General features: G+C 45.9%; 1 protein-coding gene across 1 annotated transcript in view; it reads left to right on the plus strand.

Moving 5' to 3' along the window:
- Positions 1 to 24,333, plus strand: part of LOC142558060 (uncharacterized) — a 49,067-nt gene extending 24,734 nt beyond the window's left edge. Inside the window, exons 4-6 of the mRNA XM_075670222.1 lie at positions 6,483 to 6,694; positions 15,082 to 15,304; positions 24,045 to 24,333. Of these exons, the coding sequence (XP_075526337.1) occupies positions 6,483 to 6,694; positions 15,082 to 15,304; positions 24,045 to 24,265 (656 nt within the window). The 3' untranslated portion in view covers positions 24,266 to 24,333. The remainder of the gene's footprint in view (positions 1 to 6,482; positions 6,695 to 15,081; positions 15,305 to 24,044) is intronic.
- The last annotated feature ends 32 nt before the right edge of the window (positions 24,334 to 24,365 follow it).

The raw sequence follows: 24,365 nt of genomic DNA on the forward strand, positions 1-24,365 counted from the left end.
AGTTTCGTCGTTCACAGTTTTACTGCTGTAATGCACTGCCGCCTGACTGTCAGTATATATTGCTAGTGAACTACTTAGAGCTACTTCAAAAGTTTCGTGCAGTCCGTCACCGACAACCACCAGTTCGACCGTAAGTACGTTTATAGTTGTTCTCGATTACCAAGAGTACCTCGCAGTATGAAACGGGTAACAGTGCCACAGCCGCAATTTTATTATTGCGATGAGTTTTAATTAGGATGGCTCAAAGCTCATCATGCAACTCTGCGCAGAATACACTGGGTGGAAGTTGTAAAAGGTAAGTACACGCGCATATCTTAGAGCGCAGCGCTTTGGCGCTCGTTCCTGCGTTTCGCGTCGGCGTCGAGCCTCGCCGTAACTAGCATATCTTAGAGCCTCGTTCTATGGGGCCCGTTTCTGCGTTTCGCGTCGCCGTCGAAGTTGGCCGTCGGCCCTCGCCGTAACCATCTCCGTCGGCGTGCCATCGCGCTGCACTAGCACCGCGCGCTCCTGGCGCCATCTCTCGCGCACGGCGCGAGCCTTGCTCTCTTCGCTCCTCCTCCAATGCCGGCCCTCTGCGGCGGAAGTCAGAGCTCCGGCTCGGTGGCGGCTGATCTCGCTGAAGTGCTGCTGCCCAAGGCGAAACGCATAGCCGCCACCGTTCGCCACAGCGTGTAACCCTCCCATCACGCTCCTCTGTGGCGGTGACCCGCGAGAGCGCCCGGTGTTCACCGGTTGCTGAAGTGCCAGCTGCGTATCAGCGGATCATGGTGCGGGCTTCCGAAGCCGAAAGGCAGAGCCGCCTTCTGTTGACTCGCTATCGGTGTCAGTCAGTCGCTGCCATCTCTTCCGCGCGCAACGTTCCTATGCGTACGTTCTGTCTCCGCTGACCTCCCGATAAACGAGGCAGTAGCGCTAAGTTACGCTCCGTTTGTGGTGGCTGGTGCGAAATTTTGAGCACGAAACTGATTGCCCGAGGCTCACAGATGGTTTATATTATGATATCATCTGCCTTCCTATTTAAATAGTGTATTCAAAGCCAGCTCTTCCTGACCAATGAGCGAGGCAACCTGTATAAGTGTTTGGTCTGCCGCTGCTGTTAAACGAGTTGCCCAAGCAGAGGCCCAGCGCCGTCGCCGCCAGAACCCAGAATTGAGTGACGCCGAAGCAGAAGCTAGAAGTCGTCACCGAGAAGACCAGGAAGTGCGTACCGTCGAAGCAGATGCTTACCGTCGCCGCCGTCGAGAAGACCCTGTCGTTCGTGTCGCCAAAGCGGAGCTCATCGCCACCGCCGAAATGACTCACGAGTAAGCGCCGTTGAAGCCCAAGCTAGGCGTCACCTCCGAGACTGTACATACCTGTCTTGCTCGAATTATTTGCCTCAATATATCGAAAAGCCGGAAGAGCTGAAGAGCTGCGCTCAAATTTCGCTTTAGGAAGTAACGTAATCGATGGCAATTTTTTTCCCGACTTTCTGGCGAACTTCTTTGTGCATGGGTCAACTAGAAAAGCACTCTATAATGTTATTTCTGCGGTTAAAAAGCCACACTGGTACGTGTGATTGTAGTAGCGCAATTTGTCTTTTAATGCAAAACATACTTCGAACACACCCACGTTTAAGAAAACGGGTACGACCGCGGGTTGTCCATTTAGTAATTCCGGTAGTTCGATCACAGTTATCGTGCCGCATTTGTCGGCTTTTACGAGAGCCGATCCCAGTCATCTACAATCTATACTTATGTGGCATAGAGGCGACTAGCTATGTGCCACTGAGGTGACTTGGCATGTGCAATATGTATGTGCGGTGGGTTTCCGATCAGGGGCCATAGGTATGTGGCACTCACTATGTGCGCCTAGCGCCACTAGTTATATCACACTGAGTATGTACCCCTGGGGTCATCACGTATGAACCAGTAGGTTTTAGCTTGAATTCAATACTGCACAGTCCAATTAGAAATATTGTCTTACTATAACTATCTTAGCATTGCGTTTAATCAGCCATAATTGATCTCGACCTCCGTTCTTCCTCTTCCCTTCTCCTGGTCTCTCCTCTCCTCTTCTTACTTCTCTTTCACGAATGTTACCCGGGCCTCCCCTCTGTAGTCAACCCTCCTCGCCCGATATGGTACAACGCCGTTCTGAGTTGTCGTCTCAATAAAATCTTGCGGTGCACTGTAGCAGACAGTGTTTATTATGCCTTTCCGGTAAGCGGTCTTCATAAACTTGTAGCGTCCTGTAAAAGTAGCCTGTGATCCTTGCAAGCCTCTTCAAACAAGCACGTTATCTCTCGCTTATACATCCGGTGATCGCATGGAATGCAGGCAGTACTAATTTTTTTTCATGGCTGTCTTGTACCTTGCACATTGGTCGTCAGATTTTCTCCGTTCTTGCAGCACCAACATAATCGTTATTCCCAACAGGAGGTCTGCGGAGCGCCCTCCCGATTTGAATCGTACTCGAAGTACGGTGTGCATCCTAAGCGAACCATGTGTGAGTGATTGCGGTGGTTCACAGCCGCTTCAAGGGCACATTTCCAAATGCCTTGAAATACGGGGTAAAGCGCGATGAATTGCGAGACATCGCGAATCGCTCTCTCTGCTAGTCAGTCCATTTGCTTCTGGATGGTACGGTGCAGCAAAACGAAGCTCTATGTTTCTGAAAGCTCGACCATCGTCAGCGATGATTAATGTTGTGTGCCTGAACATATCTCGGTTAAGCAGCCAGATAACGTTCTTGCAATCTTCTTTTCCGGGCTTGCATGCCACCATGCGTGTGCACTCATCAATGGCCAGTAGAAAAGCTTGCATAGTTAGTAGTCCCTCCCATTCTTTTTCTTATCACAACGAAGTCAAAGTTTATAGTCTCAACTTGTTTTTCTCACTGTTTCGGAATAACGGTGGGGCTTCCACGGGGTCTGAACTTCGCTTTGCGGAGCTGAAATTAATGGCATGTCTTCACACATCCTGAAATATTCTGTTTCATCGTACTCCAATGATATTTCTGCTTAACATTCCAATACGTCCTCCAAAAACCGTTAGAATCATCGCATTGCGGATGCTCGTGATATCGCCTTAAAAGTTTTTCCATGCACGTTTTAGGCACGTACAGCCGTTTTTAAGAATCACCTCTTACGTGCCGTTCCATACCATATGGCTGAGATACTTTTCGTCATCTTGGTTCTTAATAAGAACTCTTGAGAAGGCGTCTGCGTCTCAATTTTTTTCCTGGCCTATAAGCTACATTGAAGGGAAACTGCTGTATTTCGCTCGGCCACCTGGCCAACCATACTTTAGTTTGCGAGTGATTAATATTGTTTCTCAGTGCTTGGTCGCCGGTGAATAGGCTGAAGTCCAATGACGTCCCCAAATAATGACCATTAAGACTGCTAATGCTTTGTTTCTTGGCGTTGGGTGGTTAACTTCTGCCTTGGTGAGCGTGCATGACTAATAACCCATCACTTTGGGCTGTCTCTTCGCATGCTCACCCTCCTACGACTGGTATCGTACAGTGCCAGTACCATAAAAGGAAGCATCGGTGTTTAACTCGAAGGGCTTCGAGAAATCCGGCATTGTCAGCACCAGGCCTGATGTTAAAATCCTTACGAGTTGGTGATACGTATCTTCGCATTCATTATTTCACACAGATCGATTATCTATCTTCTGCCATTAAGGTTAGGCATTTGGTGCTTAGGGCATAGTCTTTTATAAAAGCCCTAAAATGTCCAGAGAGACCGAGAAACATTCGAAGAAAATGCACGTTATACGGTTTGGTGAGCTGGGAGATGCGCTTGACGGATTGGTCTTTGTGCTTTTTGCTTGTCCGTCAAATCCTCTGTCTAGGAAGACAACGGTTTTCTTAAAGAATTCACTCTTGTTTACGCTCATCTTTTGCCCAGCTTTGAGAAGTGCCTCTAGCACCCGGGACAGATACGAGCAGTGAACATCACGAGTCTTCGAATAAAGGTAGATGGCATCCGCATACACGTTGAAGAAAATCCCGGAAAATTTGCTAAGCACACTGTTCATGATATTTTGAAAACATGCAACAGAACTTTTCCAACCGAAAGGAGTCGGTTGTATTAAAAAATGTTGAAAGGAGCAAAAAACGCCGTGAAATATTTGTAGACTTCTTGCAACCGAATCTGCGAATTCCCTTTTTTGCAAAGGTCGGTGCGGGAAAACCATGTACATCGATGTGCCTGTCTCATCAATAATATCACCGATTCTTGGCCTCGAGTACGGTAATAAATCAGGCCGACCGTTTAGAACTTTATAATCAGTGCACATCCTCCAAGTTCCATAATCTTCGAGCACAATTGTAATCGGAGACTCAAAGGTAGATGTTGATGATCAACTAATTTGAGCATCCAGCAAGCCTTGTAATTCTTCTTCTACGCGTTCTTTTTTTTCACAGGGCATCCCATAGGGTTTCCTTTTAACACTTCTGTGACTTGTGGCTGAGCATAAATAGAACCGTACGTAATTTCGCTGCAGGAGGGTAAATTCCGAGGTGTATCAGCCCCGGGAACTGTGCAGCTACGTTTGAACTTTAACTTCACAGGAGTTTAAAGTCTGCACACGCATTCAACTGGGATGCGTCGACCGGGATGTCTACAGCGACTTCAAGGAGCCATGAGATTTTCATCTTTAATTTCTTCATGTCAGGGCGTGCAAGCATAAAATTAAATGTGGCGCCATGAAGGAGTAAGGCTTCTACACTTGTTTTGTTTGTTTCAAACTCTAAGCACACTAATGCGCACTTGTGTGCATGAGTGTGCGCACAACTCTAGATAACTGTCAATCCAGCATTGGAAGTCAGTCACACGCATATTCACTTTGGTTGAGGCAATGAATTCGACGTTACCAAGTGCTGAATGGGCTCTGTCGGCTAAGGCCAAGAAGTCTGGTAGATTGACCTTTTCAGGTAACTCGCCGGCATTGTCTCCATCTTCCTGGTAGTTCCTGACCAGCAAACGACCATCTTCATGTCGGGAATTGGTGAATGACACCCACATGGTTCTAAACTGTGACTGAGCCAAAATTCTGCACTATGTTTAATCACACATAACTGATCCGGCCCTCCCTACTTCCTCTTCTCCCAGTCTCTCCTGAGCGCTTCTTACTTCTCTTTCACGAGCGTTACAACTATACATAGAAATTAAGGGAAAATCAGACATCAACCCGTTCCTAGCAATTGCTACAAAGAATACGCATACGGGTTCCTCGAAAGAAAAGCTTCAGAGTTGAGAAAATTCGTCCTGGTCAGGGACTCGAACCCACCACCGCCTTTCCGGTACAGCCGCTCTACCATTTTAGCTAAGCAGGCGGCTAGCAGACGGCAAGGCGAAGTCGAATTTGTCGAACAAACGAAGCAAAGGCAGTTTGCTGCGTGTTGTCGACAAATTCGATGTTTGTCGACAATTCGACGTTTGGCGTAAGAACTAACTCATAAGCGGGCTCGTGTACGGACAACCTAAGACAGCCACGAAGCATTTACGCGCCAATCGTTGTAAAATATTAGCGTTAGCCACGGGCACTGTTGTCGCGCATCTAAGGTGACGTAGACCAGAACTCACGATGGTATAAGTACGTTACTCTCCTGCACGAGGCTGACGGCGTTGATAAACGCAGCAATCACTGCGTTCGGTAAGCAAGCATGATACATGCAGGGTGTTTCAGCTAACGCTATCAACATTTTTTAGAGGTTGCCTGTGGGAGATAGCCCAATTTTAGTTCGTGACGTAGTATATATACTCGACGCGGTGAACACTACTTGCACAAAATGTTAAAATGCGCAATAAATTAAGAGAAACTGCCTAGTTAACTTTTTAACTAATTACCTTTTGACGCATATTGCGATTTACCAATTCTTGCCGTGTATTTTGCAAGGCTGATCCACTTCGAACGAATTCTCACGACCACACAAGTTTCGAGATATTATTTCACAAACTCTGCGGAGAAATGCCTTGTCTTGTCTTTAGTCTCCTGTATTACGAGCCTGCAAATATCATGCCGGGGTCTAGTCCGGACCTGACTAAGGCCTGGGCCCATCTCGACCTCGAAGCTCCTAGGCCCAAGCCTGCCCTGGGCCCAAGTCGATAATTGATTACCGGACAGAAGCACATACCGTAGGCCGGGCGTCGCTTTAGGGATTGCCCGGGGTCGTGCAATGCTCTAACAGATCTTCTTTACATGAATGTTCACAACACCACAGTTAAATTATTTATAGAACTGTTTTCCGCAAGGAACCATAAATCATAATTATGTTTTTTGTGTGCTATAGAAATAACTATTACGTACATCGGCGCATTGAAGGAGTACAGGTATAAGCGCTACTATTTAATAACGAATAGCGACGAACAATGCTGTTAAAAAAGTAGCACCAAGGTGGATATTCTAGCCAATAAAACAGGAAAATATTCCTTCTTCGTTGCAAGGCCACAACGTTTATATCGTCTCTTCCTCTTGTGTCGCTTAATGTTTCAGGATGTTTGTGGGCGAACAATATAGATGAGCAGCAAAAGCTCCTCGACACGCTCTTTGGTGGAGTAATGTACAACAGATTCCCGCTGAAAGACATGTATTTCGCTGTACGCCCAGATGGAGCACCGAAAAATAGTTCGCTGTACCGCTTCAACTTGACGAACGGAATCCTAATCAACATTGGCCACTTACTCAAGCCAAAATACAAAAACGAGGTTTGAATTTTTATTCTTTCTATGTCCTTTCTATGTCTGTTGGGATGTACGAAGCGCAAAAATGCATGCATTCTTAGTGTGAACCCTGAGTTTATATACTTACGTCTCGATTCGAACAGGCATTGAGAATATTTAAAGCCTAACATTCTTTGCAAAGCCTCGCGAATTTTCCTGACGATGACGGGAAAAAGTTGTGGAATGAAACCTCGGCTCACCAGTACTTGCACCAGTACTTCGATGGTGCCAATGCCAGATATCTATATGATGATCGCCGCCTGTGCCACATTGCATTTTCCGCAACACCGCGTGCGCATGCAGCCAAGCAGATGCGAAACGGCTGCGTTAGGATATGTTGAAACGTGGATGATTCGGTCGAGTCAAGGTCCTTTGTTACGGCCATGAACTGAAATTGCGATAGCACTGAAACTAACACAAGTGTATGCATTTATGCTCTTTATACATTTAAACAGAGATTCGCCTTATGCAGATTTCAAAAGTGCGCGTTCTATCTACCTGTTTCTGTTATCTGTTCTGTTTTTTTCTCTGAAGTAGGAGTGGAAAACTCCTATCGTTCGACAAAATAGAACTGATTCATACGTTTGATGTAATAGTCCTGCGGAAACCCGCAAGGTGGAAAGAAGTAATTAATAAATTAAAAATCAGACATTCCACCGTTCTTAGCAACTGCTACAAAGGAAATCCGTACGGGTCCCTGGAAAGAAAATACTTGCAGTTGAAGAAAAATTCCTCCTCGTCCGGCACTCAAACGCGGGACCACCACCTTACCGGGGTAGCCGCTCCACCATCTGAATTAACCATTCGGCTAGCATATGGCAGGACGAAGTCGAATTTGTCAACTCGAAGCAAAGGCAAGAGTTTGTTGTAATAGTTAACCCGTAAGGTGGAGAGAAATAATAAAGGGAAAATCAGACATCCACCCGTTCGTAGCAATTGCTACAAATAAAACCCATACGGGTTCCCCGAAAGAAAAGCCTCGCAGTTGAAGAAAAATTTTGCCTTGTCCGGGACTCGGACACTGGACCACCACCTTTCCGGGGCAGCTGCTCTAGCATCTCAGCCAACCAGGGAGCTGGCACATGGCAGGGTGGAGTCGAATTTGTCAACAACTCATTTTTTCTTCAGTTTTTCTTCAACTGCGAGGATTTTCTTTCGAGGAACCCGTATGGGTTTTCTTTGTAGCAATTGCTACGAACGGGTGGATGTCTAATTTTCCCTTTATTAACTGATGCATATGACTAGCGTGCATGAGGGGCAAATGAAAGTAAAAGGTTGGTTAGTGATCCGACCGGACTAATCACTTACAGAGTCGAGGTCGTTAAAATGCAGAAGCGTCAACGTATAATGGAGAAGTCGTTGCACGACTACAGCTTATCCTCCTCTGTTTCGTCTCGTGTACCTGTGTTCCTGTGTTCAGGTTATTCCTTACAGAGATAGAAACTCGTTTTTTGTAGCTGCTTTTTTTTGTCTTTGGAAAAGTATTTTTTCAGCAAATATAAACTCTCTTCGTACCATTGTCCTGAATTAAGCAATTCTTGAAAAAACGTACACATATCGTCATAAATTCCTCATTGGCTTCCTGTATAGACGCTTCCCACAAATGCGCAGCGCAAAATGATAGTTGAAATTTCTCACATTTTTCTTTTGCAGAAAGTTCCCACACATCATTTCTCCAGTAGCACAAAGATTCAACAATAATAATAAAATTGTTGCATGACATAGAGAAACAAAGCTTTCTGTAAATGAGGGAAGCATATGTAATTCATCTTTTCGCTTTTATTTTTATAGTATGACTCGAGTAAATGACGAAAAATATTATCAATCGTGAATTGTTCTCTATGACTACGCCGCGAAAGCCGATGTGTTGCGTGCCACGAACTTGACAGAGTGGCAGAACTGGATGCATTTGCTGTTGGACTTGCACAAAATTTACCGGGGTCTTGTTCTGAAAAGTGGTGTTCTCTTGAGTAACGCTCAGTTTGTAATTTGGTCGGCTTTGTAAAGGTACACCCACACTAGCAACAAAAAATTGGAAGATGCTTAAGCTTCGCCTTCAAGAGTGGAACGCGATAGCGATATCACACCCCGTTCGCGCCGCCTACTCAAACACGCTACGCCAGCCAAACGTCGCGATCGGCACAGATAGCCGGGCCCCGACGCGCCATGAAGGCGGACGCGATCATGGGGCGAGTGGCGCGCCACGTGTCCGGGCAGCGCCGTACATTGTGAGGCGGGGGTTTTCTGTGTTTGACGCAAGATGGCTCTGCGTGTGCGCCGAGCGCAGATGAAATGTTGCGGAAACGTACTTTGCTACTCGTGAAACTGCGACTCCTGCAAGTTACATGCTCATAATTACTGATATACACCGCAGTATAACTTTCTACGGCACGTTTCTAAGGCAACACCGCATTCACTAGAGGCGATTTTGTCCCATTCTGAAGGAACGAACTCGTGGCTGAGTGGTAGCGTCTCCGTCTCACTCTCTGGACACCCTGGTTCGATTCCCACCAGCCCATCTTGCAAGATGTTTTTCATTTATGATGTGCCTTCTGGAATTTATCGCTCACGGCCAACGCCGACGACACCGGCTTTTCTGCGACACGAGCTCCTTAACGCTGTCGCGTTAAAACGCGCGCCACACGCCGCACGCGGCAAGCGCGCGCGCGGGAGACGCGTGGGGACAAGTCCACAGTCGCGGTTTGCGGCACGTGGCAACGGTGGCAATGGCCCGTGGAGTCCCGCGTTGTCTCGTTCCATTCGATACTTCTCGTGACAACGCGCTCTCCATTCTGCCCATTTCTTGTTCCATCGGAAGTGTCTGTGTTTTTACGTGCCACTGCCGGCCACGCTCAGGCACGTCGGATACGGACGAGGAGCTACTGGTGGCTGTGAGTACTACAATACTTATTTGTTCTTTACTTGTGTGACGCCGACGTGCCAGAAAGCGGACAAGAACGTTTTGGGTGTGGTACAGGGACACTGAGGGTCAGGCACACACTCTGCTTCCCCGCCTTCACCAATTACTCACCTGTCATGTCAAACTGCTGACCAATAATGTGCCAGCCGTTGGCACACAGCCCCTTGTCCGACGTTCGATTTATTATAGAGGCACGCATATCCGCGAACGGTTTCGAAAAACGCCTCCATTGCGAGGCGACTTCTTCGTCGACGCCTCAGTGGCGGTGTGGTAAGGCTTAACAAAAACAGCCCCCTTGACTGGAAATGGCCTCTGAGATTTTACGGCGCGCGTGTCATTGTTCAGTCTCAGAGCCCATAGATTATGATTCTTTGCTTATGTGACAGGTGGCGCCACAACAGCGTGGCTCGCTTCTTATTGGTGGTCGTTTTGCGTCTGCCGCGAAAAATGGGTCTCGCACCCATTCGCGCGTTCGCCGCGCGTTGCTGCCGCTTTTCGTGAATCTTGCCGCGCGAGACAGCACCGGGCGGCGTGTCGCACGCGCTCTTGTAGCTAGTGTGGACGTACCTTAAGTCATTTAACATGAAGAAGAATACAATATGAAAAAAAATTGGGTGCAATGGCATATTTACATTTTCCTGAGACTGTCTTCACATGTGACGGTCCATGTATATCTACAAAAGATTTGAGTAGTCAAGTAATAAGATAACTTTATTTTAAAAATGCAACTGAATTTTCTCATTTTACATGCAGGCCTTGTTCATTCAGCCACGATGGCAGCAGACAGGCCTGCCGTGGATAACTTGCCCAGCTCAAGTTTCTAGTGTCACGATATATGTACATTTGATTTAAGCTCGGATTTCTAGAAAATAGAACCACCAAAATCAGAGAGGTACTAGTGCTAGAAAACTATGCTTCTTAAAAAAGAATGATGTACATGATTGATGTGTACAGACAGTGCTACAGCAAGAAATTTTGTTCAGAAGAAACACGCGAATGTTAATAATTTTGAGGGAGCAAAATGTGAATTCTACAAGGACTCCATTAGGTTGCCAAAGTGGCATCTGGCATGCGGAGCGGCGTGTTCGTCATTTCTGTGTCAATCCAAAATCTAACTTTTGACAGCCACACGTTAAACACATTCATCAAACTCTTATTATTCCCAACATTTCAACCTAGCTAAATGGGCCTGATTTCATCTATGCTGTCTAGACAACAGATGTAGGCAACCTAATTGCCAACAAATATTGGAAATGCATTGTATAAAGTTTTAGTAATCATGGACCTTGGAGAATATAAACAATTAGGCTTTTCTGATAGATGCACTTCTTCTGCGGCCTTGCTACTTCACTCTAAGAAAAGTTTACACCATTTGAGTCGTATCTCGCCACACAACAATATCTGTCATCTGTCTTGTCCACATTTCCTTTCTTTAACGCGGTGAGCCCAGTACTTCCCAGTAACGAACGGCATGCGCGTTATCTGCATGACATAACATTGCAAACAGGGAAGTAGCGGGCGCGGCGTTTTTGAGCAAGGAAACGCAAGCAAAGCCGATGATTATTGTTGTGACAGATATACACCCAAAGCATGTATACTTTTTTTAGAGTGTTCCCTCTCACCATCACGGGTAACTACACTGCCTGGTTAAATTGGAAGAATAATATCATTTTTTTTTCGTAACGGCCGTCTATCAGTAGAAGTGCATCGCCATTTATTTTTGAGGACATCTTGGATAGATCACCAGTGCATAGTGGGTACCAATATCATGGCGGCATCTTCAGTGATTTTCTTGGTCATAGCACATAAATATTTTATAGTCTACTCTGGAAAAAAATCCGGACGCTTGTATTGCCTCCTAAATATGTTGTAGATGTTTCTAGTATATATACATCATGTTGTAAAGTGCCTTATTTCATCTATTCTTGGATATGCTGCTGCTATTGATTTGCTGTCCTTATAAACAGTGCGAACTAGACTAAATTGGGTCACTTAAGAAGAATGCTGTTACATGCAACTGGCGCCATTCATCCATGATTTCTCATTTTCTTAGAGGTCGCTTTTTTTCACCTCAAGTCTCTTTTCTCAAAACGCGTTGGTGAGCTCCTGCATTGCATTACTAAACATCTTTGGTGTCAAAAACAAATTTTAAATGTACCTTGGTCTTTAGGACGAATGAGTTACTTGACTTTAACGTCAAGCCTTCCTGCGAACGTAAAAGTGTTCTACAAAGATTCACTGAAAGTTAGCATTTACTATCAGCTGTCGCAGGTTTCTTGACACTGGGCCAGATTTAGAACATGGTGAATTACGTTTAACTTCCCATTTTGCAAGAACTTTGTCTCCATGGTATTCTTTGTGAATTTCATGCATGTACAGGTGCGAGTATTTGTTTATAAATTATTTTTCTTATGTGTGTTTGACTTGACGCCTTAGGCTTCTGTAAACCAAAGGACCAGGCAGGATTTCGTAAAGGCTACTCAAGAATAGTCCATATTCACGCTTTCATTCAGGTGATATAGAAATGTGCGAAATATAACCAACCCTTATATACTGCTTTCATTGGTTGCGAGAATGCGTTTGATTCACTCAAGTACTCAGTAGATATGTAGGCATTACGGAATCAGGGTGTAGACGTGTCGCTTGTAAAAATAGTGAAAGATATCCATAGCGGCTCCACAGCCACCGTCCTCCATAGTCCTCCATAAAGAAAACAACAAAATCCCAATAAAGAAGGACATCAGGCTGGGAGATACGATCTCCCCCATGCTATTCGCAGGGTGATGACAGGAAGTATTTAGAGGCCTGGATTGGGATTAACGGGGGATAAGCGTTAATGGGGAATACCTTAGTAACTCGCGATTTGCTGGTGATATTGCCTTGCTTAGTAACTCAGCGAACCAATTGCAATGCATGCTCACTGACCTGCAGAGGCAAACCAGAAGGGTGGATCTAAAAATTAATCTGCAGAAAGCTAATGTTTAACAGTCTCGGAAGAGAACAGTGGTTTACGATAGGTAGCGAGGCACTGGAAGTGGTAAGGGAATACGTCTTCTTAGGGCAGGTAGTGACCGCAGACCCGGATCATGAGACTGAAATAATCATAATAGGAATGAGCTGGGGTACATTTGGCAGGCATTCTCAGATCATGAACAGCAGGTTGCCATTATCCCTCAAGAGAAAAGTGTATAACAGCTGTGTCTTACCAGTACTCACGCACGGGGCACAAACCTGGAGGCTTACGAAAAGGGTTGTACTTGAATTCAGGACAACGCAACGAGCTATGGAAAGAAGAATGATATGTGTAACGTTAAGGGATAAGAAAAGAGCAGATTGGGTGAGGTAACAAACGCGAGTTAATGACATCTTAGTTACAATCAAGAAAAAGAAATTGGCATGGGCAGGACATCTAATGAAGATAGAAGATAACGGATGGTCATTAAGTGTTACGGACTAGATTCCAAGGGAAGGGAAGCGTAGCAGGGGGCGGCAGAAAGTTAGGTAGGCGGATGAGATTAAGAAGTTCGCAGGGACAACATGTCCACAATTAGCACATGACCGGTGTAGTGGAGAAGTATGGCAGAGGCCTTTGGCCTGCAGTGGGCGTAGCCAGGATGATGATCATCATGATCATGATGATGGTGGTGGTGGTGGTGGTGGTGATGATGTCTGTGTTTTACTTCAACGATAGCCGCAAACTGGGTTGCGGTGTCAATTCGCAAATATATATTGTACCAATTATTTAATAATGAGAATCTTGAAAGATTATTGGATGATGAGGAAATGTATTTTTCGTTTGTGAGATCAGCAAAAATAATCTCGTCTGTATTTCAACAATTTCATGTAGCAATCCCTATTGGCCAAAATGCTGTAGTAAGACTGTGTTATATCCGCCATTACCTAAGAAGAGAACGCTGCATCGGAGAAATTTCGTAGCCATTTCGTGAAATAAATGTGGCCAAGGACCAACTAGAGCCTGTCATGCGCTTTGCTTGAAAGAGAAAAAAATATTTGAGATCTCTGGAACCAAGGAACGTCTTTGAACTCAACAGCAAAGCATACAGGGCAATAATATTAGCACCCCAGACGCAGAGCCGGCGTTCTGCGTATTCCTATCCCCGTCGAACGTTCCCACCTTTTGTAATGTTCTTTTCTAAGATATTAACAACGTCCCCAGATACAAACCATCGCGCAATATGCAGTACTATGTTCGCTGCTTAAATTAATTGATACTATAATTTCGGATCGGTGATGCACGAGATCCTACGTGCCATTGCACATGTATTGCGAATTTGTTCTACGCTAGGATGGGGGGGACCCACGATCTTATCACCGAATGAATAACTAATTCCCGTTTTCTCAAGCGCAGCACGCCTTCTAATCAAAAATACATTCCTAAAATGTTTAGGCATTTCCCCTCGACTTTGTGTGCATTACACTGTAGAGACATTTGCAAGCGGTGCTGCCATGGTGGCGATGTATATAACTGGAAGAAATGCGTCACTTATATCGTGGCGGTATGCGCTGGCGCTTTTCTTCAGTGGGGTTCACTTTTGAGCGAGTTGGTAACGCATTGTGAAAGTTCCGGGGAGCGGAAATAATGGAAGTGGAGAAGGAAAGTAAGATAAGCAGAGCTGTCTTGTCTTCTATACATGTAATGTATTTCTTGCCGCTTTTGCGCACACGGCAACGTGTGCAATAAGGTCCAGCGTGTTGTGTCATCTCCTTAAAGATAACAAACGAGAACTATGTTTTAAACGGCTCCCATCACTGCTACAGAAAAGAACAGCGCCATTTTCATTTTCAACCGTTTGCTACACTCGCATTGTTTTGTAAACCGCAACTTACTTTGACCTGTCGCTTTACTCAAGGGTTGATTAGGAAAGCACCAAAAGTAGTTCGACAGAAAACAATTATTCGCGCATATATTACCGTAAATAGGTACCAAAGTATCAGAAAACGTGAGCCGAGATATGATCCACCTAAATCACGACAGAACAATTTCGGATAGCCTGGTCCGCACTAGTTGTGGGCTTATCTCTGGCTTCAGCGTACAGTCCCCAGAGCGCTCATATGCCGCTGCTTCCCTCATATGGTATAAGAAAGCACGATTGTAGATACAGATGGAAATTCCTTTATAGAAATTTTTCTACCACATTATCTTCAGTACTGCTGCTAAATGGCGCGCTGGGAACAGTAAATTCTTGCGAAAAAGGTCCATTCTCATTGGTTGTCGACATGTGTAACAAAAGCGTCTCTACAGTACATATTCCTGCTACTGCGCATAGTTTTATATAGAAAAACTCCGTGATTCACTGATTTACAGGCAGAATATAATATTTTGTTTGCTCTAAAGGTTGTGATAAAACTATATATTTCCTTTCAAAACTACATATATCCTGTGGAAAAGCTGTGTTTCATTGCATGCCCCACTCTCTTCTCTTTTCGACAGACATGCTACGCCGAATGGAAAGGAGATCTGTTGACTGCAAGCTGCCGTTTTGATATCAAGCACGCCGCTATTAGATATCATGTCAAAATGTCCGTCGGAAAACCTGTGGTGCAGGAGTTCACGCTTATTGCGTTGATCACCGAGTTTATATTCGGCAGACATCGCAACCCTTGCGTGCTGACCATGTTCGTTTACCACCGCAAGAATTGTACCGGCAACATGTGTATGACAACTTATTCCATGCTGCTCTTAAGTCGGACAAAATTTCTAGTGTTGCTTTCATTTTATTTTTCTTTGAGCCCGAATGTTTGGCCAACCGCAGTTACTGCAGTCTCAGAGAATATGCCATTCTAATATCCTGCAGGAGCCCATACATTTAAGTTTTGGTTTGTATAGGGCGATTCGCAAAAGCGAGAATTACGCGCAAACTGGCAGTGTGGCGCAACTTTAGTGCTTGCTATAGAATGTCAGGGGGAGTGAACTGGCACGAAGAACTCCAATGCAAAACATCTCGGAGTTGAAAAGTTTAGAACAGCACATTAAGCTATAAGGGCGAGTGAGAAAAAAGTATATTGATCAGTCGGAGTTATGGCAGGTCTGAGTGGGGTCCTCAGTCCAGGGCTCTACTGGCTCTTGCGGCTCGCTGAGCTTGGTTCAGGAGGGCCGAATGGCTCCCCTGATCGTCGTTTGCGAGCAGTGCTTCCTAATGCCGTACGACGTCCTTGACCATTAGAAAAGGTGAGTTGACGTTGCTTGGCCGAGCTATACACACCCGCGTTATGTGGGCCAGCGTGGGTTCTGCGCCGCACCATGGGCAGGTGTCCGTGCGCTTCATTGTCTGGTGCTTCATTGTGCAAGAGGTTTAAATCTGGCTATAAAGTGATTTGTATGCGACGCCAGTCTTGGGCTTGTCTTCTATTTAGTTTGGAGTGCAGAGCGCTGTAGTGCCGTCTCTCCCGGCTCTGATTCTTTAACATGTGGCGCCCTGCTTCCTCTAGAGTTCTGGCCGCTGCTCAGATGTTGCTTCCTCGTGCTATGCGGTCTGCCATTTCGTTCCCGCCCAGTTCATTGCGCGCGGGATTGTGCGCCTGGTCCAGGTCCAGTCGAGAGCCGAGTATTCTTTGGGCGGTGCCCGGTAGCATTCCCCGCATGAATAGTCGACACGCTCTCTGCGAGCCTGTAAGCCCATGAGCCGAGTGACCCTTGATGTCGGCGTCTCCTATCGCCAGCTCTATTGCCGTTCCTTCTGCTGTGTATACCAAGGTATTCTTAACCGTAGTGGTTATCGTGGTCACTCTGTTGGTTTCGGCGATCGCGTAGAAGTCCCTGCGAGTGGTTTCACTCCCGTCCGTGTAGTAGGCGGCCGGATCCTTGCCCAATCGCTCCTGCAGATTCGTCGTCCTGGCCTGTCTGCGGCCTGCGTGGTACCTGGCAGTGATATTTCTTGGTCTGGGTAAGACAGGGACGTGCTTCCTCAAATCTGGTGAGAAGTATGAGAAGTGTGTGTCCGTTCTGAGAAGTGTGTTCACCTTCTTTATTTCAGTTTGGTTATGTTTTAGAATGGCAGGTCCAGAGTGATGCGGTTAACCGCAAATGCTTGCACAAGCGTAATAGTTTCTTCTTCCGCGAGTCTGTTGCGGCTGCGTCCGACTCGCCATATCAGAGGTGCCACAGCCTTAACAGTTGGTTTTAAGCTCCGAATTTTGGCGTTGACTTGCCATTCTCTTGGATCAGTAAGCCAGGCCCTCTCATTTGGGTGACTTCGCGAAGGGCCTGGTCGTCGAGATATAAGTCTATCCTTGGTGGGACAGCTTTCTTATGACGGTTGCTGCGTTTTCGCATGAACTCAGATTTTTCGGGTGCGTACGTCATACCTGTGTGCTTGGGGAAGTTTACTGCCTTGTGTATGGCCTCCTGTAATAGGTGTTCTTTTTCTCCATGGGAACTTTGATGTGCCCACAACATTATGTCATCGTCGCAAATTGGACATCCGAGGTCGCAAGTTTAATCGAGGTCTAGGGCCGGTTGCCTCATCCCGACGTTGAAGAGGAACGGTGACAAGATTGAGCCCTGAGGAGTTCCTTGGTTGGGCATTGCAAATACGTCAGAGCGCGTACTGCCCCACCCAATCGTTGCCTTCCTATCGCGAAGGAAGGTAAGTACGTATCAAAACACCCTTCTTCCACAACCTATGACTTCCAGACCTTCGAGGATTGCTTCGTGAGAGATCGCGTCAAACGCTTTTTTGACATCGAGCGCAACAACTATCCTGGCTTCTTTGTTCGTTGCATGTCCAAAACTTCGTCGCGAAGCATACAAAAGCTGTATGTGCCGACACGTGCGGCCTGAAGCCGAGAATAGAGTCGGGAAAAAGTTCATAACGCTCGATGTAGTTGTTCACTCCTGTTTGAACCACCTTTTCAAAACGTTTCCCTGCACATGACGTGAGCGATATTGGTCTTAAGTATTGCAGATCTCAGGGTTTGGCCGGTTTCGGTATCAGTCTGATAGTAGCCTCTTTCCATTCTTCCGGTAGTGCCCCGTTGTCGGATCATACATTATCGTTGAATAGGTCATAAGCTGCCTCAGTGATTCCTGACTGAGGTTGCGCAGCATCGCATTTGAAATATGGTCCGGAGCCGGTGCGGTGTTCTTCCGGAAAGATTGTGCGGCTGCGTAGAGCGCGGCCGTTGTTATGGGTGCGTCCAAATCGGCGTTGTCTGGTCCCTCATAGTTGCATTGCATTCATATTGTGTCCGGTTGTACTTAAATTGAGGACGACGCAACGAGCTAAGGAAAGAAGAACGATGGGTGTAACGTTAAGGCATAAGAAAAGAGCAGATCGGGTGAGGGAACAAACGCGAGTTAATGAGATCTTAGTTGAGATCAAGAAAAAGAAGTGGGCATGGGTATGACGTGTAATGAGGAGGGAAGATAACCGATGGTTATTAACGGTTACGGACTCGATTCCAAGGGAAGGGAAGCGTAGCAGAGGGCGGCAGAAAGCTAGCTGGGCGGATGAGATTAAGAAGTTTTGCAGGGACAACTTGGCCACAATTAGTACATGACCGGGGTAGTTGGAGAAGTATGGGAAAGGCCTTTGCCCAGCAGTGGGCGTAACCAGACTGATGATGATGATGATGATGATGATGATGATGATGATGATGATGATGATGATGATGATGTGTCCGGTATTCCTATTAAACGCTCGTAAGGTCCTCAATGAGGGCATCGATCGAGCCATCGTATTCACTTTCCATTAATTTCAATGTTCTGTTTGTATTGGTCCCTGCGCCTGTCGGATCTATCATGCGCAGAATAGCCCATGTTCGCTTTGTGCTAAGCGTTCCTTTGAGTGCATCACAAAACTGAAGGCGATTCGTGTCTTGCAGCTCCTGCGCCTAATCACTGGCCTCCTGCGCAAGCCTGGCTATCCTGATGCTGAGTTTTCTGCTGTGTCTCTGTCTCTTCCAACGTTTGGTCAGACATCTCCGCGCTTCCCACAGGTGTAGTAGGTGCCTGTCTACTGCCGGTGTTTCGACCGTTGTCGACATTTTCCGTGCGGTGCTTCTGTGTATTGACCTAATTATTTCCTTTCATTCTGTAGGACTATTTTACTGGTGTGTTCTACCTTGGCTTCTGTCTATAAGTTGTAAATTTGTTTATGGTGGCTTTTCCTAATCTGTGGCGAACCCGGGTCGTGTTGACTAAGACACTAATGGTGCAGTGCTCACTGCCAAGGTCTTCGCTTTGGTTGGTCCAGGCAACACCTCTGTCATTGTTGCTTAAAGTTAGGCCCGGCGTGGTGTCTTTTACTACACTTTCCCGTTCTCGTTGGTTCAGCCGTTCCCGTCAGCGGGACCAGCTCATGCTCCTCCGCGAGGTCAGCTAGCCTTTGGCCCTTAGGTGTGCCTCAATCAAAGCCCCAATCACAGTACGGAGCTTTAAAGTCCCCTAGGATAATTGCCCAATCGTTTCTTTTCCCTTTCCGCAATGGGGCCGTCACTAGCACGGTGAACTTTGCCTTTGTGTCTCTAGGTGGTCTGTAGACGTTGTGGATAACGGTTTTCGGTTTGAAGCATCTACATGGCCAGACCGTGAGAACCTGATTTTGGACACCGCAGTTAGGGACGTTGTCCACGCTCGCCGCTATGTCCGCCCATGTGAGAGCTGCTATATGAGGATCGTCAGGGTGCCTGTGAATCTTGTATCCTCTGACGTTTGGTATGCTCTTGCCTGGTTTTGTGTGCATATGATATCCGGGGGAACAGGCGTCGCACCTATAGAACTCAAAAGTATTGCGTGCTTAGTTCTAAGAATCTTGCAGTACCATTACAAGACCTCGAGGTCTTAGGCTACTCTCGTGTAGCTGTTACTAGCTATATTAGTTTCGCTGTCGGTCAGCTCTCTCTCTTTAGGCCTGCGTGTAGGAGTTCCTGGACTAGCAATTTTTCGTTTGCTCACTCCCTCTTTCGTGGTGTGAGGAATGATAGATTGATTTCGTAAGGTCGTTGTAGCTGGTGAGGAGATCGCGTTCCGCGGGTACATCTGCGCTGTCTCCGGCATGGTTGGCAAGGCCTCGTGCTACCGAGTTAGTTCAGGTTGGCGAAAGTACGGATGTACGTCGCTGGTGTGCACTGGGGACTAGACGAGAGTGATTTAATTGTCGGGTGAGTGAGGAGCTTGGTGTAGCATGCGTAGCACTTGTCACAAAATACGACCTTTATTGTAATGGCTGATTGCCGTCCGGGAATCGTTCACGATGATGTGGCAGTCCCGATTGAGGGTGGCCACGGCGATGTCCACTTCCTCGGCCGCCTCGGCGCTTTGGGTTACGATGCTTGGGGAATGTTTGAACTAGCCGACTACTGCCGTAGCCACCGTGAAGCGGTGCCGTTCTTGATATTCAGCTGCGTCGATTGAGGTGACGCCCGTGGTGTCGGCAATGGCTTTAATGAGGGAGGCAGCCCTGGCCTTCCGACGTTCTTTATTGTAGGCCGTGTGCATGAGAGAGAAATTTGTTTACAGAAACGGCTAGAGACCGGTCTGAGCTACTCTACACTGGAGAAACGGGTCGCGGAGGAAAACGACGGATGAATGATGACAATGATAGGAGGAGGAGGTGCGTATATAGAAGTTCACAACGTTACGGCATCCCTAAAGCCCTGTGTTCAGCCCAGTGGCATGGAGAAATGCTTTAGCTGCACTTGTTATCAGGACTACACTGTTTCTATACGGGTGCCATCTCTATATATTAGGCGCTTCACTTAGACTGCCCTCTCCGCCCTTCTGTCATTCAAAATTATCTCTCTCTATCTCTATCAAACTAGTTTACGAACACTAAGATCCCGAATGCAACCTAGTTGGTGACATAGCAGCTCCTAAAGAAATAGCGCAAACAACGGCACATGGCGAAGGACGAAGCAGACAAACACAGGGTTATTTGTGTTGGTTTGCCTTATGCCCTGTCACATCTTTTCCATTGTTTTGTTCAAAGATGTCACGTGTGGTATCACTGGTGCCGTGGTACGCTTGCGTGTTCTCACGGGGCACGTCGCATATACAGTGCTGAACATGTCTAAAGGTAACAGCTGCGTGATAATATTTAAAGAACATTTGGGCAGCCGAAGACACGACAACAGTTCTTCGCTTCCTAGAGGGTTGGTAGAACCTAAAACTTTTCCAACCGGTTCTTATTCCAAGTGCACAATTAGCCCTTTGTTATAGGTCAAAATAACGCGTGCCTGCCCATACGGAAACCTTAACTTTGCCAAACGTAGCCGGTGAGTTATCAAGACATACCGCTTGGAACGAGTTAGGAGTTGGCTCCAGTTTCAGAATATGCGTTACCAAAATGTGCAATAAAATGCACTGGTGTGCCTGTTGCATTTCAGATTCAATTATTACAAAAGTGTATTGTTTAAAGAAAGGAAGTAAAACATTCGTGATTTTCACCACAGCTTTGCTCGCGCTTACCTCAATACTTGCTGGTTTCAAAGTTTGTCGCAGCTTTATGTTCCTTCGCAGCTCACTGGCTTCAATTCCTCAATTGCAATACTTGACCAAGAGCAAGCAGTTAAAAATGTGCTACATCATCAACTATGTTTTTATTTTTATTGCGATAGAAACGATACTGACCATCAAAAAGTATTTTTTCTGTCAGCGTCGGCGTCACCGTGAGGTTGTGTATAATGTTCAAGGGCGATAAAATTACCATGGGGCGCCGTATGCTGTGTGTTCGAGTGAAAGCGTGTTAGGATGAGGCGGCTATTCCGGATCATTCTTGCGCACACAACGGCAGGAAGCAAGGAAGAAGCGCGCCGCCTTCCGTCGCGTGCAAGGCATAGTGGGGGGGGGGAGGGAAGGGGGAGGCGTGTTCTACTCCTATCGGCCCGGGCCACTGTACGCACCCGGCCATGCCGCTGTACCCTGAAAGGCATATGTGACGGGTACAGAGTCCGCGTTTCGATGTGTTTTCACAACGTAGTTCGCGTTGATGCGAGCGGCGGCACGAAGGTCCACTCGCTCGTTGCTGCTGCCGCGTTTCCTCACTGCAGCGTTTTGACAGCGAGTTGCCGCTTTCATTGAGTGAAATGAGTTCATTTGGCACGTGAGCGTGACATTATGATTGTTAATTCAGTTACTATGCCTGTGTTAACAATGTTCTATGGCCGATAAAAGTACTACGCTTACTTCATATAGCTGTCCACATATTTGCTATCGCAATCGAGCACTTTGGGGTAAACTGCGACTTTTTTCGTGAGAGATGTCTGCTCAGTAAGTAGATTTGGGTATATGCCACAGCTGGTGTTTAATGGTACATTGATAAACGCACAATGAAGTATAGGTGGTTAGCGCCAGTTTTGCGCAATTTGACGTACCTGTGTCTATGTTCGTGCAGCGCGCTGCCCTGCATTCAAGAAGTGTCTTGTCCGGACTAAACATGAGTACGCTGAATTCGCACTTCATTAATGGGAATGAAGTTGGTTACACTCGCTTGAGATGATTCAGAATACGTCCATTAAGTGCGTACAGTTTCGTTACGAGGGTAATGCTAGTGAACAAAAATAAATGTAGGCCCCTACAAACCCTTCACATCACTGTACAGGGTCATATTTGTCAATTTATTACACATTGCATCATTACCGATACCCTCACGTGTAAATATATGTGACCGCGATGTTCATGTCACACAGATGGTCACGTTCATGAGCTTGAAGCTGTACATTGCGGAGACGATATCATATTTAATTCATATCGGCCCTGCAACGTTAACATCTGAACTTGCCTTGGTGCAACGCTAAGCCTCATTGAAAATCACGGCGCATTTTAGGCAGTAGTAGCAAACATTCAGCGAATACAAACGTTTTGTGTATTAGCACGGCGTTTTTTTTTCAGGCTGTTATAGATGTTATTTTTCTTTAGCTAGCCTTACCTTTTCGTCGCTGTGTTTGTGTTCTAGAATAACTTTCGTTGGCGTAAAGCGATATCGCGTTTTCTGTTTATAATTCCTCACTAGTACCTACATTTGCACTCACTTTCCTGTATAAAATATTTTGATCGTGAGAACACATAACGTAGCCCGCGACCTATCAGTCTCTGTTTGCAACACTCACAACCTGACAGAAGATCTGTTGCGGGCTTATTAGTTGCTACGGCATATCTTATATTCTTGTAGCGCAAGCTGAACAAGGACATGCCGTACCAACAAGCCCCTATAGCTATCCTCATTAGTTTCTGACAGCTTAACAGCATCCTTGCTAACGCGTTCGCTTGTAAACAAAGCAATATTGCAAATTACGAATGGTACCTGAGCTTCAACAGCTACTGTTAACTCAGACATCACAGAGTATTACATAACGAACCGTCGAGTTCCTTCTGCGGCACCTGATTTATTTGTTTTCTTGGCCTGCTCATGTTTAGCCTTATGGGCGTCATGTTATGCCTGCCCGTATTATAATCATCGCGGAATATTCTACACAGTCTGCATCATGTCATTCTTAAGCGCCTACGTAAGATTCAAAGAACTAAAAAGAGCGTTTTAACTTCTGCAAACCTTCATTCATTCCACACCAATAACGAGTGCCATGGCGCACAGGTGCTCCTACAGCATATATTAGCTCACAGTGTTGAGTAATGCGGTGAGTGCACAGCACACCTACCGCAGGAATATCGAGCTTTCATTATAATGACGATACAATTAACACATTCGATAAACACCCTCCCACGCCATCACGTCTACAAAAGCAAGCAAGACAAAGCAAAGTTTGTCACTGACCGTTAACGATTCTACAACGAGAAATGTCGTAGACTGCATAGTAGACGCGCGTTATTCCCCACTTATATCTCAGAAAAACGAGATGAATACGGTAGGATAGCTTACACACTAGCATTTTTTATAACGATCACTGATTATATTAGCACACACATATCCGGTAGCACGGAAGCATTTCTGAGACTAAATAGATGCTGAACAAGTCAGATTCATGCAAGCTCAAAGCAGTCGTTTAGGCTATTCGAAGGCAACTACAAAAGAGAAGAAACCGTAATAAACACATGTTCCGTATAATAAAAACACTATGCCACCTTCGAGCTAAGTAGGAGTCTCATTGCCAAAAATTGTGCCAATTTGAATGAACGTGTTGAATGGGAGGAAGTATTCAAGCGAAGGATTTTTCTAAAGCAATAAATATAGCCCAACTATTTATATACAGCATAAATACAGCCATCAACCAAGCTAAACGTAACAAACCAAATATTAAAGCACAATGTGACCAGACTCCATGCCTTAAGAACAAGAAGCTATTGAACAAGTAATTGCTACGTTTTCTCACTCGCCGCGGAAATGAAATGTGTTATGTAGTGGTAAGTTTTTTACGCTGTGCGACTATTGCTTGCGAAAGCTCCGCCTTGTTATAGCGGTCATTGTGTCCATAATTTCACAAGAGTTCCTTTCTTTACAGGCGATTTTCGACAGTGCCACATTACGGAATTCATGTTGAATTCGTTCACGATTCCCACATTCCGGATGTTCAGCTACCAGCCGTTTAAAACCAATGCGAGTCTAGCAGAGGCAGTGTATGAAAACTTCGAAGTGAAATTGTACACTGAGGTTAGACTTCATGTGATGCGAATCATCAATTATACATGTCTCGAAGAACTGCCTAAAAGAAACATAACCTAAAGCGTGTTTTGGATTTATTCTGGATGTATAATGAATATTTCGGTTTAAATGTAATAAAAATTGCATGTTTCAAGAGGAGGGCAAAATGCGTTTTTTTTCT

Source organism: Dermacentor variabilis, chromosome 9, assembly GCF_050947875.1.
Source record: "Dermacentor variabilis isolate Ectoservices chromosome 9, ASM5094787v1, whole genome shotgun sequence".
In the NCBI taxonomy this organism is placed as follows: Eukaryota; Metazoa; Arthropoda; class Arachnida; order Ixodida; family Ixodidae; genus Dermacentor; species Dermacentor variabilis.